This window comes from Mastigoproctus giganteus, chromosome 9, assembly GCF_048544385.1.
Source record: "Mastigoproctus giganteus isolate SK-2022 chromosome 9, ASM4854438v1, whole genome shotgun sequence".
Classification (NCBI taxonomy): Eukaryota; Metazoa; Arthropoda; class Arachnida; order Uropygi; family Thelyphonidae; genus Mastigoproctus; species Mastigoproctus giganteus.
In genome coordinates this window covers 51300138-51315118 of record NC_143583.1, presented here as the reverse complement: position 1 = coordinate 51315118, position 14981 = coordinate 51300138, and the positions used below count along the sequence as shown (strand labels likewise).

General features: G+C 35.1%; 1 protein-coding gene across 5 annotated transcripts in view; it reads right to left on the bottom strand.

Moving 5' to 3' along the window:
- LOC150080216 (histone-lysine N-methyltransferase 2C-like) overlaps positions 1 to 14981 on the bottom strand; it is a 1301638-nt gene that overhangs the window by 899330 nt on the left and 387327 nt on the right. For all 5 annotated transcript variants that reach the window (XM_090381514.1, XM_090381519.1, XM_090381517.1 and 2 more), the window contains exons 23-24: positions 4290 to 4408; positions 1464 to 1544 (exon numbers count right to left, since the gene is read on the bottom strand). In XM_090381514.1, the coding sequence (XP_090237640.1) occupies positions 1464 to 1544; positions 4290 to 4408 (200 nt within the window). The remainder of the gene's footprint in view (positions 1 to 1463; positions 1545 to 4289; positions 4409 to 14981) is intronic.

Sequence of the window (14981 nt, the reverse complement as noted above, 5' to 3'; positions counted from 1 at the left end):
AAACTACAAATTTTGCTGCAACATGCAAATTAGTGAAACAAATAAAAAGACTGTAGTAAAAAACCCATATTTGAAAGCTACCACTTCAAAATAGTACCAATCTCGTGATTTCATTTGCAAACAAAACCATCACCACTTAAAGGGCTCTGTATGAGGGAAGGTAGTAGGAAAACTTATAAAGGATAATCAAAATGATGAATGTGTCAGAATGACTGAAAATGACATTTGGGAGTAATTAATAATGACATTTAAACAGGCAAAAACACTGCCAAGATGCCAAAACATAGTAGTCTAGGAACAATGAGTTGACATCACACCAAATGTTTCATGGGGTTGAGTGTGGCCTTGGGATAATGGACATGAAGGTAACAGTCTGTTCCCTCTACTTAGCTCTAACCACCAGAGACCATCTCAGTCAGTACTGCCAACATGTCTCCTAGTCATGTCTTACCATGTGACTAGGAGGCATGCTGGAAATCACCATATGCACTTTTCTCAAGTGTCTCTAAATTCAACCTGCAACAAGATTCCCAACATACATTGTGGAGACAACAAAAAACCATCCATCCAGCAATGGGAGACAGAGCTAGCAATTATGATGGTGGTAGTGCCTTGTTCATCAATAATCATATTCCTCTCCAAGGGTCCTGGCAGCCAGGCTTCCTGACTACCAAATGATACTGATGAGACCCTAGAACCCCTAGGAGTTTTTTTTAGTGTTGCTCTTAGACCCAATTTCCTGTTTATAAAGAACAATAACCTGTTCTTATAGAGATCAGCTGGTGTGCAAGCACCTAGGAATCAAAGATCTCCAGACAATGGAGTAGCAAGTGAAGTCACCAAACTAATCAAAGCAAAGATGTACAGAGCGCACACACACACACACACACACACACACACACACACACACACACACACACACACACACACAATGCCATTATATAAAAATAGAGATGGTTCATTTGGACAGTTTCATACTGAGCACAAAACATCAATGCATCCTACATATTCAGCAGTAGCAATCACAGTATATTGACTTCTTCTCAGCATATCTGTTGGAAGATCTCATTTTTTTCATTCATGATTAAAGTATCATAACTTAGTTATTACTGGTCCATTTTTTTTTTTTCCTTTTTATAAACTTTTACAATGGCAAACTTTAACTCTAAAAATTTGAAATAATAAATTCTACAGAATAAACCACAAAGTCATTAAAACCCAAATAACACCAAGTTATTCTGTTTTCGTGATTGTTACTTGTCCAATGGCCTATGTAATGTAACACATAATTAAAACAATTTTTTTCAAACTTTCTGTTTTTACTATGTAAATTCTGTTTTTACTATGCATTGAAACAACAGTCCACATAAAACAGCTCCTATTAGAATAGCATGAGGATTTAATTAAAAGACAAGGTATCAAAAATTAATAGATATAAAATGATTGCTAAACACATAGCATACCAGGTTCTTTAATGACTTTCTGAAGAGGTGAGAGAGGCTGTGGTTCAGGTGGTGGTGGTGGAGTTGGTGGAGATGGTGGAGCTGCAAGTACAATGTACTGTATTATAATTAGGCTGGATATTTCTTTCTTACAAAAAGATCAATGTTAAACATTCTTTCACAAATAAAATCTTGCTTACTGATTATAATTTAATAATTACTGAATAACTGAGATTTACTATTACAAAACAATTGATAGATTATAGGTTGCACTAATTTATAACTAGTTCCAGCAGCAAGCAGAACAACCCTTTATAAATAAAAACAATCCTGCAGTTATTACTATGTATGAGGAGTAGTGGAGGTGGTGTAAAAAGTTAAGGCAGACTCCATCACAAGATGATGGGGTTTGCCTTAACAAATCACCAGACATAACATAACTCACACAGGGACAACTGGAACACCTCCCATATATAACAAAGGATTTTAGTATCAAAAAATGTAACTTGCTATTTACATGTAGCCTTCAAATTATAAAAGATATTTTATGTCAACTATTGCTGCTTATAAATAAGTAAGCCTTATTTGTCATTCAAAACTGAGTTAAAAATGAGAAAAATTTTTTTTATTACTCTTAAAGTATTTTCTGTGATCATCAGAGACTCAGATATCTAACAACCTGTGAGGCAATGCACCCTACAATTTGCACCCCTGAACAGAATAATCAAGTGTAGAATAATCTGCTGCTCAGTTCAAAAGAATTTAACTTTATTGGGAGATTCCATTGTCACGGAAATGAGTAAAATTTTTTTGTAATAAGGATAGGGGACCAGAACCAGGGTGTATTCAGAATCAGGGAGCAACAATTAAATTGGGGAGGAGAAGGGGAGCATTATTATTCATGTAGAGATTAATGTTATTAAGTACACATATGAAGTTACAATTTCTTGGATAAATACAGGAAAAATGCAGAAAAGAGTTAGATGTGTCTGCAATTCTGCCCATATACACTAAGAGGAACTATGTGCTTGTGGATTAACTCAAAAATTAAGGAACCCTTTACAGGTTGTGGAAGGGGAAACAATTGTTATCAGCATGGCCTGCAACTGTAGGTAAAAGGAACGTATTCTGTAGAAACAGGATCCAACTGAACAAATGTAGTGCAGGGATTTTTGCCAACATCATTGTGAATATCTTAATAATCAATCAAGGGTTCAGAGAAACTTATAGAAAAACAAAAATTATATAAACATGCATTCATCTAATAATATAAGTCAAAGTAATGATGCTTGCCCATCTCAGGGGTTCTTGTTTGCTGCTGCAACTGCTGATATTGGCAAGATGTTCTAAGGATACTGACATCTCAAACAAACAAACAGGAAGCTAATTCTAGGGAAACAAGCTTAAATAATTTCAAGGGATGTATCGGGTTAGTAAACTATACACGAACACCTAGTCTTAACTGTGTAAACAGTAATGTCAGGACTGTTATCAATAAAATGAATGAATTCTAACTACTGGTTAGAACTAAAACTGACATAACACAGCTAACAAAAATGTGATGTTACCCAGAAATAGGAAATGACAAATTCTACTATTGTGTGTGTGTACAACACATTTAGGATGGGAGACAGAATGGAGTCATGCTTCTTATTAAAAGCAGCCTGAGCATGACAAAAGCTTTTGCATATACACAAATTATGCATGCTGGTAAAGAATCTTCATGGTGTGAGTAGGTTGAAAGCGAAGGTATAATGAGAGTGGGAGCAATCTACAAACCAGAAGAATATGAAGATTATAATGATATGAAGATTATAATGAGAGCCTCGACATTCAAATGTAATGGGGTGTGAATGTATTTTTATGAATGATTTAAATTTGCCCCTAACTGAGTGGAGCAAGTGGGAGACTCTCCGTGGAGAAAAATTTTAAAATCACTTAGATGACTGCTCTTTTTATCAGTAAGTTAGAGAAAGTACTGTTGATAAGAACAGTCTAGACCTGATCATCACCCACGAACCTGATGACACCACAGGGCTCAGAATACAGCATGTTTAACAGGGAGTGATTACAGAATTCTAAGTTGGATGATGAAAGTGTGGGGTGGGGGGGGGTAGCAGCTTTTAAGTCAAAGGAATAATAGGTTTTAATTTCAGGATAACACAGCCTAAGGTGCTTAATTGTCCCTATCAACTGGAGAGATAGCAGTGCACAAAATAAATTACGATACCTTTAAAGCTACAGTCACAGAAGTAAAGAATGCATATACTACATTGAGAAAATATAGCATGTATGAATAATAAGCTAGCCAGTTTAACAGAGCAGAAAAATATGGCATGGGAAGGTTATAGAGCAATGAAAGTAATAGGTACAAGTAGATCTGGTATACCACAGAAAAGGTGTGGTCAGCTTCTGCTCACCACACCTTTTCAAATCACTGTGTAATAGAGCAAAGAATGGAGACATGGAATTTTTCATGTATGCAAATACACAGAAGAAGGAAACAAATCAGAATGGACCCTTCTGTAATGGTTGAGGAAAAGTCTTTGATAATCCAGCTGACACTGCATATGAATTGAATAGGCACTTCATATCACCTTTATAGATGAAAGACCATTTAGTCAGGAGAGAGTGTGTAGGTCTCAAGAGAATGAAATTACTGCGGTATTTTTTTTTTTTTTTTTAATTTTATTTATTTATTTTATTTTATTATTATTTTTTTTTGGTTGGTTGGTGCTAACAAAGCTCCAGGCTTCCTTCTACCTTGACTGATACAATACTAATGAATGGTCCAAATTATCATATATAAATAATTATATTCTGACTTCTGAATGTTTCTATCCTTACGCAAAAGATGTGGTGGGGGTTCATCTTTCGGCCTACATATAATACAATGGTATCCATATTCTGTACACTTTTCTGCATCCTCTTCTGAAGTCATCTGATCACACTGAGCATGCAACCACCTAAAATCAATAACAAATATTAATATATACATATAAACATGTTGGTGCATGTGCAAGCATGGACATGCACACACACACACAGTGCATATCAAGGAAATACTAAAACAGTCTGTAACAATAAAAATTTTAAAAATCGACCCATTATAAGTATACATGCTTTTTTCTTTTTTTTGCATACAAAGTAACATCAATATGAAGCTAGTTTGACACCAATTTAAAGAAAATACCTCTATAAATAGAGGTATTTTCTTTAAATTTTGTAGGAAAATCAAATATACACCTAGAAAAGGAGCTGTTTCCAAAAAACAATTAACTTCTTTCTGTAAATATAATGCAAACTTCTCTTTTTATCCAAGCAATGTGGAGTTATCAATTCGATACCAGTTTTAACAATTCTAATATAACTACCAATATGTGAATTTCCTTGAATTGTTGTAGATGCAACACACGTTGAAGGCAGTATGGTCTTTTTTTTTCCTCAAAAAAACAATTTATTGTAATTCTTTCGGTCACATTGCTCATGGAAAGAAACATGTTGCAGTCTGTTTATTTATTTATTTTTATTCCCAATAAATATGTAAGAGCATGCAGATGCTGTACTGAATGAATAAGAAATGGTTGATGCACACTACCCATAGCATGATTCACTGTGGTTGGTGCAGAACACAAATTCAAAAAAGCCAAGAAGTGATTTTCATTTCATGCCTACTGTTTTTCTCAGAAATAATTAAAATGGCTTATTGGCATTTCACACTTGATCCTACATTTTGTTGTTTGCACAACAATCAATAGAGATTTCTGGAATTTTAGATGGGAAAATCAAAGAAAACATTTCTTGACAGCTTTTGACATTGGGAGTTTCAGCAGTGTGGATAGAGAAAAAAATTATAGCACAAAATGACTGAAATTTGTTACGGGCCACTAGTGACCCAGAGTTAAGAGATCAAGCTTCAGCTGCTCTGCAACTGTGTTCCAGCACTATCTGAATAGCATCCCAGAACTTTTCTTCCAAATGAATGGAAACTAATAAACGCAAATCAATATGTTGCTGTAGCAGCAGGAAAAATTGTATGTTGCCACGAATGCAGTAACTATATTTTAAAGTTCTTTGCTTTGGTTTCGACCCCCCCTTCCCCACTTCTGTTCAATTAAATAGTATTAGCTATTCAAAACTTATGTTCCACAACCTGGTTTAAGTTGAATAGAGTGCACCATGCCAACTCGCACAAATTGACATAGTCACATCATTCTACAAATTCAATGCACCTTATCTTCTTTCACAAACATTCTCTTAAAATTACAATGCATCTACATATTTAAAGTAATCTACTTTCATTCAACTGCAGTCCACAACAGAGAACAAAACAACCCAATAACCAGTGACAATGATAATAAGCATTGAAATTAAGATAATATTAAAGTTCAACCTTTACTAAAAGATCAAATATGAAAATATATATGTCAGAACTTATTATACACTAAGTCCAAAAAACAAAAAATAAATAAATAAATAAACTTTGTATGTTTTTTTTCTCTTTGACACAACATTACTAACATTTTATGAGTTTAATTGGTCAGAAATATTCCTTAATGTGACATCAGCAAAACACAAATCTAATTTTTTTACTCCAACTTCAAAATACAGGTGTACTCACCTATAGTAAAAATACAATCCCTAAAGTTTTGTAAACAAGTCGCATTATATTTTGTAATTATTATTTTTGTACTTATTTTTCTCAACACATTTATTGTAAATGAAGTTAACTGTAACAAATTTTTACATTTGTTATGCACAAATTAGTGTAAATACATGTCATGATATGTAACCAACTACTAAGTAGTTAAAAATTGGCATCATTTTATAATATCTCATATCGTGAATACCTCCATGAGTTGCCATGATATTTTTACCTCGAATAAGTAACTATTCCTCAATGGAGCAGATTACTGTTACTTATTCTCATGAGATACTACCACCCAGGCGTCACCATTTTGAAGCTTGTTGGCCTCTCGTTGGTGGATGGACAGGTACTCTGGTAGTATAGTGAAGAAGTATAGAGTCACAACATGAGAGATGCCTAATGGTGTAAATGTAATGTAAATTAGAAGGTATTTTAGGGCTGAAGCCCTCAGGTTATGAAGAAGTTAAATTACGCACAAGTTAGTGTAAAAACATCATGTCTGTACATAGCCAACTACTAAGTAGTTAAGAACTGGCATCATTTTAAAAATACTTTGCAATTTACATTACATACACACCATTAGGTATCTCTCATATTGTGAAGTTATACTACATAACCAAGTTATCATCACTTTTTTTTTTTTTAAATGAAAACACCAAACACAAGAGGTATTAGAACCTATAGTACTTAGTACTGTGCATGGGTTGGAGGTTGAGAAGATGAGAAAAGATATTTGTTGACATTAGACTTCAACTTCTGTAGACTGTAATTTTCAGGAAATAAATATGAATGAAGATTGTTCCAGAAAACGGCAGTTGAATGAATAAACGAGGAAGATGAAAAGTTGGTTCTCTGAGTTTGAAGTTAGACAGTAATTGGATGGTGGCAGCACGTGTTTAGACTGTTTTACAAGAAAGAGCAGGAATTATAGAAGCTAATTCAGAAGAACAGTGCCCATGGAAGTATCTGTAGAAAAGGTATGCAGTAGAAACAATACATCTATGAGACAGAGGCGTGTGCATATTGTGTTTGTTGCAAATTGTGCGTGCCATGTTCTTTGTTATTAATTGCTTATCATTTTTACTGTTTTAAATTTTAAAACAAAAAAAAAAAAAAAAAAAAGTCAGTGAACAGAAATATCAATTTGTTAGTATGTGCATATTACAGTACGTATTAATTAAGCTATGTATGTAAGTGTAAATTTATTTCTATTTTGCTAACTGGAAAATGTTCTGATTTTCATGTATCATTTAACTTTGTTAATTGGTAAGGTAATAAAGTTAAATTTGTGCTTTATATCTTTAAAGTGGGGGTCCACTGTATTTTATTGGGAGATCCCTGGGTGCTATTGAACTTGTGCTTGTTTGAGACCATAAAACATTGTGACTTCGAAGTGTGCAGTTCATGACTTTTAAAGAGAGCAGAAGGTTCACGAAATCTAGATGCTGCAGAAGAGATTATGCTTAGCAGCGATGAAGAGGAAGAAAATTATATGAACATACATTATCTGACATATAAATATCACAGTTTGTAAGGTAAGATGTTTGTTCAGTTATTACTATTTGAATTACTACTATTATAAAAATAAAGTTGAAATATTAAGTTATTACTACTATAAAAATAAAGTTAAAATATTAACTTTATTTTTATTAAAATTGTGCATTTATTAGCTTTTGGAACGTAACCCCCCCCCCTTGTACTGAATCTTAGTCCAATATAACACAGTTCTGCATTACACGAGATTTTATAGGAACCAAACTACAGTGTTATATAAGGGTTACCTGTGTATTATCCTTTTGTATACCAACTCTGTACATTATATTATCCTATGCATCTTATACAGATCTATTTAACGTTCAATTTTAAGCACACATCATTACATTTATTAAATCCATTAATTAAAAAATGACATACCCATATCATGATTCTGGCTATATTATCCTATTGTATGTATATATATATTATCCTTTTGTATACTAACTTTGTACATTATATCATCCTACGAATTTTCTATAGATGTACATTTAACCCCAGGGGCTCACATCTGGTGAGTATGGGCTTGGCACACCCAGGGTCCTCAGCTGGATATCATCATTTTTCTCTTTCTTGGCGATTCCCTTCTCTCTCTCTCAGGGTAACTCGGGATTTTTTTTTTTTTTTTTTTTTTTTTTTTGGCTGGTGCAGCATAAGCCTCAGGCTTCTTTGCACCATGTAGCTAATACTACTACATAGGTATATATATATTAATATGATTATCATACTATAATCTTCTCCATATTATAAAAATATGATATGCAACACAATATGGACGAAGGGGATCCACTGCCACTGCAAGGGCATTAGCCCTTGCAGTGCCAGTGTATTGATGATTACCTTCCATACTACTCATTTGGTTTGCAACAATAAGTTTTGTATATTATCCTATTGTATATATATATTATCCTTTTGTATACTAACTTTTGTACATTATATTATCCTGTGCATTTTCTAGAGATTTATCTAGGTATATATCTTAAGACTCAGCATGGTATGTCCTTGTTAACAGGAGAGATTGTTTCTACAAAGATGGGATATACTTAACTAGAAAGGGTGCAAGAATATTTGCTGATTCTATTGAGGCAGTTTTATGCAGGTCAGAAAACTGCTAGCTTGGGAAGATTCACAGACTAACAATAGCCACAAGAAAAGGTGAAAGTGATTCCTGCACTGCTTCTATTGCAGAGCAGCAGCCTGAAAAGCAAGGTATTGGAGATTTCAAGGGCTGATGGGAGTCATCATGGAGCAAGTAAATACATGGGTTATGTTAGGGTAACTAAGAGTAAGAATAGGTGGATGTATACTTGCATGTACACCAATGCTAGGAGTACAGTAAATAAATTCAATGAATTTGAGGTGCTGGTGAAGACATCAAAGGCTGATGTTGTTGGAATATCGAAGACATGGTGTCACACACAGATAAGGAATGAAGAATTGGAATTTGGAGAGTACAATGCATATAGAAAGGATAGACAGGACAGCAGGAGAGCTGTGATGCTGTTAGTTAAGAAACACAAAATCCAAAGAAGTGCATCCAGTTGACATGGGTGGATAGTGCAGTGTTCAGTCAGTTTATTATAAAATGAGCACTAAGAAAGCAAAAATGAGGGTAGGAATTTGTTATAGGCCTAATGACTCTGATAAGTACAATGAACAATTGTACTATACAGGGAAATAGAGTGGACAAGTAAATCAGATTGTCTTATAATGGGAGATCTTAACTTCCCAGATAGAGATTGGAACTTGTAGGTTCGTCACACACTAGTAAGACTTTTGTGGATTTATCGGATGACTGTTTTCTAAAGCAGCATGTTCAAGAGGCAATCAGATGGAGTAATACTCTTGATCTGATTACCAGCAGTGATTCTTCATGTAATAAGAACCAGCAGATAAAGGAACCACTAGGTGGCAGTGACCAGTGTACTGACGTTGGATTTACTTAAAGATGTAACTACCATCAGGGGGGTAAAGGGAAGGGTTTTTACTTGTAGTAAAGATGACTACAGTGGTTTCAGAGATTTTTTTTAAATTGTATGCAATGGGACTAACTGATGATGTTACCAACAGCAAATTCTAAATGGGAAGCATACACAGAATTAATCTTGGAAGCTACTAGGCTTTTCATACCAACTAAGAAATACCGATCAAGGTTTAGGCCTAAATGGATGTCAGATGACCTAATGAGGCTGGTGGCAGAGAAGAAAAATGCATGGGACACATATAAATTATCAGAATACACAGATGTCTATGGTAGATATAAGATGGAAGTAATCAAGTCACAAAGCACATTAGGCAAGCAAAGGAAGATTATGAGAAATCGTTGGCAAGCAAGGCAAAGAAAAACAGTAAAGACTCCTTTACTTATGTAAATTCTAGGATGAATCAGATTGGTCCACCTGATATTAACAATTCGATTGTTGATGAACCTGCGGAGGTAGCTTAAAAACAGAATGAGTATTTTGCATCTATATTCACATGTGAGGAGCTCTGTAGGGAAATGAAGGTCAAAAGCTAATCGAACTCTGGCAGGGAGCTAAATAATTTTGAAACTGCTACAGTGGATAAAAGGATGGTTGAGCGGGAGAAGACAGAGAGTGGTTATCAATGGATACTGCTCTTCATGGACTAATATTATAAGTGGAGTTCCCCAGGGTTCGGTGTCGGGCCGATTGTTGTTTTTGATATTTATCAGTGATATAGAAGGTAGTCTCCAAATCTACAGATGATACAAAGCTTGCAGCAGGGTTGTTAATGACAGTAATGATAGTACTCTACTGCAACTGGATCTGGAAAAGCTGAGCAGATGGGCTCAGAGGTGGCAACTGAAGTTTAACATTGACAAAGGTAAAGTAATGCATATGGGTAGCAGTAACTCCAGAGTAACATATCAACTGTGTGGTACTACACTCAGGGTAGTGGATAATGAAAAGGACCTGGGGGTAATTGTGCAGTCAGTTATAAAGTTTTATGAGCAGTGCCGACAGGCTGCAAGAGTGGCTCATGGTGTCTTGTCAATAATATACAGAAATTTTGCTAGCAGGGATAAAGGGGATGATTGTCCCATTGAATAAGGCAATGGTCAGAGAACGAGGCCTGCACACCTTATACAGGTCTGCAGGCCTCATTTTAGAAAAGATTCAGAGCTGCTAGAACGAATAGAGGCAAGGGCAATGAGACTGGTGAGCAGAACAAATGGTGGTGTTACCAAGAAAGGCTTAAGTTCTGCAAATTGCAACTTCTGAGACTAAGCACCTGCGAGGTGATCTAATTGAGGTGCATAAGGCCTTGAATGGTTTGAGCAAGCTCAATGCTAATGGAATTCTTCCTCTTGCTCAGATTACTCACCTGACAGGACATAAATTCGAATTGAGGAGAGATAATCATAGAAAATAGATGTGCAGAAATTCACTTTTAGCCAGCAGATAGTTGATAGTTGGAACAAACTTCCATCTGCTGTAGTGGAGGTCAACAACTTAAATAAGTTCAAGGCAGAACTAGCCAAACATTTGGAGTGAATGGATGGGTGAAATGGGAATTTATTTTTTTGGCTGATGCTATATACGAGGGGATATCAAAAAGTTTGTACCTTACAAACATAAAATTACAAATTTAAAATCTGATGCTAGCTAATACAATCAGCTATTTCATCAGGGGGACTACACCTCTCATGTATCAAAAACTACATTACTATCCATACTTGAGGAAGAAAAGAAAATTTAAAAATAAGTGAGAGCAAATAAGAAGGTAAAGCAGTAGAACTTCCACAAAAATATGGACAAGGTAGTCCCAATGCAATATATGTTGTAGAACATAATAAATTCAATTTTAATTAGATTAAATTATATTTTAATTTCTTAATTTTTCTCCCCCTTTCTTGTACTTATAATCAAAGTATCCCACCCTTATCTGATGCTTGCTAGTACTCCATATATCAATCTAATCATTTTTGCTTTACAGTTCCCTTCTCTCTAACTGGCTATCCAATTCAGCCTATAATTATGTTTAATTCATTAAATTATACAGGATATTCACATTGTTTTTTTCTTTCTCAAGCTTTCAATATCTCCAATTTCTGCTATCCTTCTCCTATCAGTTTTGGCATTTTGTATAATTTACACCTCCATCTTTACATCTTTCATGTATGTATGAAATCTTTCATTTTTATGCCTCCATCTTCGTGTGTGTGTGTGTGTGTGTGTGTGCGCGTGTGTGTGTGCGCGCGCGTGTGCGTGTGTGCGTGTGTGCGTGTGCGCATATGTGTGCGTGTGTGCACGCACGCAAACACACACAAAATATATATATTTTGTGTGCATGTGAGGTAAAAGTAATAAATCTATTGAAAGATGTGAAGATGGAGGTGTAAATTATACAAAATTCTCCCTCATTAAACAAAACAAATGGTAATTTCTGTGGCTGAAATGTTAGGCACATCAGCCTAGACTGGTTGGAGTCACTGCACATCATGTGCTCTAAGCAGTGACTCCAACCAGTCGTGGCATCAGTAATGGCAGGACCAATCAACAACCATGACATCGCGGTGTGGGTTAATGTCATGCGGGTTGACCAGAAGTGCTCAGCAATGACCGAGTCTTCTATGTCTGCTGAGCGAATGACTCTTGTGTTCTGAAATACGTTTGCCGAGTCTTCTGCCAGTTTCCCCTGACGTAGCAGCTAGCACAGTTACAGCAAGAAATGCGGAAGATTAGTCCACTCTGTAGTAAGGTAGGAACTGGTGTTTTCACTTTGGAGATGAGGGTTCTACAGATGAGAGACGCACTGAGATTCCTAGGGTCAAGACAGATCTTACAAGATGTGGCTATCCCACCAGCACCCTAGATAGGTATAAGGTATGTTAGTGTCTAACGGCTCCTGGGATTTCTCCCATCTCCGCGGGTGTACATTGTATCGGGGCCAGAGATTAATAGGTGCGAACTGCAGGCCCGTGACCAAGTAACAACCAGCAGGACCATCACATCACTTCTGGTCAACCCAACACGACATTAACCCACACCGCGATGTCATGGTTGTCAATCGGTCCTGCCATTACTGACGCCACAACTGGTTGGAGTCACTGCACATCACGTGCTCTAATGCGTCCGTCAGCAGAAACAGAGGATGTTGTTCATCATATTATTGAAGCAACCATTCTCATGACTGACAAACAGTGGCAACGTTCCCATACATCACAACCACGGACTTCAACTTCCAACATTTAGTTGTTGCATCACACAGTTCACTGTGCATGACTGCCATCGCAAGCTCTTAAATTCTACATTTCCAAAACTTTCAATCTAAACAGTTAACTAATGAAGGGCCACATAAAGCCTAAAAGCTTTTTGTATTACTGGTTACTGTATGTATCTAACATATTCTGTTTTTACTGTTTATCGCATGTATTTAACATTAAACCTAGTTTAACTACAACACATCATTTTATTTTACTTTCCACTCTGTGCTACATAATAGAGAATATAGAAAAATACTACCATTGAATTAGGTGCAGGCAAGTAAAAGAAGGGGGAAAAAATCATAAAAACTTAGGATCTTACACTCAGTTTGCTTCACAAGAGTCATTAACTTCTTGTTCCTCTTTAAATAAACCAAAATTGAAGATTGTAGATGATGCATTATAGACAGAGTTTATGTAAGAAAAATTAACAGAACTCTCCAATCAGTGAACCCATACTCAAAGAAAAGGAATTGGCTCTAAATTCAAAGATAAATGACACAGAAAGTTTTACAAGTGATGATTCGTCTGGACACTGGAAAAATGCCTGATATCCACCAACAACTGAGTATAGCAGTGAGAAATTATCCAAATACTACTCAAAAATTTACAAATGATTTAAGGTCATTTATTGGCAAAGAAACTGCCTGAAGAAAAACTGCTCTACATTATGAACAAAACAAGCTAAAATGTAAGATATTACCTTAAAAAATTATGGGGGAAGGGGAGGGAAGAGTATGCAGCACTAGGATTAAAAAAAAAAAAAAAACACACCCGAGAGAGAGATCTGCAACAACAAAACTGGAACTCACAAACTGCCTCTTTTTGTTTTTAGTAAACCAGATCTTGAGAGCTTTTTTAAAATATAAATTTATTTTTCTTCTTTAACAGTTTACTACCGTTCACAAAAATGAACATGGATGGACTCTCTATTATTAAATAAAAAAAAAAAAAAAAAAAGAAAGAAAGAAAGAAAAAAGGTCTGTTCATGACTTTATACCTTCTGTTAAGAAACACTTGAAAAAAAAAAATAAAATAAATAATAATAAATAAATAAACTTACCTGAAAAGGATACATTCTTTCTGAATAATGGTCCTTCACATCCCAGTTGTGAGGAACTTAAAGAAGACAAAGGTCTCTTTGATCCAGCCTATGGATCAAGGGAGTTCTAGAACATTTAACTAGATGATATAAGCAAAAAAGTTTTGAATTCAATTTTGAAAGAAAGAGAAGATATAAAATACTAAATCTTGGAAGAAACTTGAGCCTGATATTGATAACACTAATGAAAGTCCTAAAGAACAAGAGGATATGAGGAGCATAGTTTATTAACAGATTTCAAGCAAATTGAAAGTTCAAAATATATAGTGCAAAAAGACATACAATAGATTCACAGTGACAATTTGTTGGAAAATGAAGTCACAGATAGTGCAGAAATCATACAAGCGATGACAAAAACGGATGAATCTAAATATGAAGAGGAGACTGGATAACATTTAGAACCAAAAAAATTTCTCAACTAGCAACCAAAAATATCCTAGCTTAATGTTTTACTCAACAACAGTCAGTGATGTGATATTTACAAAAAAGTGGAGAGACTATGCTTTCAAACATTGCACTTCATTCTAAATAAATAATAAAAATTACTAATTTTATGTAAAGGAATGCAAATGTATATATATATATATATATATATACATATACATCTGCACTCCTTTATTTTGTTATTTTTATTGTTTAATATCTTTCTATACATTAAAATAATTTTCCTCCTAGTGATATTTATTCAGTCAATGGGAGACGAGGGATGCGGGTTACGTGGTAATACTTAACGGAAGCTTGTTTTACTGTGGTAAAACAAGCTTCTGTTTTAGCATGATCATGCTAGATAAATCTCGTGCACGCACTTTGTTTATCTAGCATGACCACACCATACCATTCTTGATTTCCACATGTAACGTATTTATATATTCATAGCTTCCAAAAACTTCTGTTTTATTTTATCGAAAGAAGTGAGCGCTGTGAGCAGGAGGAGAAGCCCCCTAGTAATATATTAATTATATTATATAGGGTGATTCACTATCAGTGCGACAAACTTGCAGGAGGTGTAGGAGACACAAAGACAAA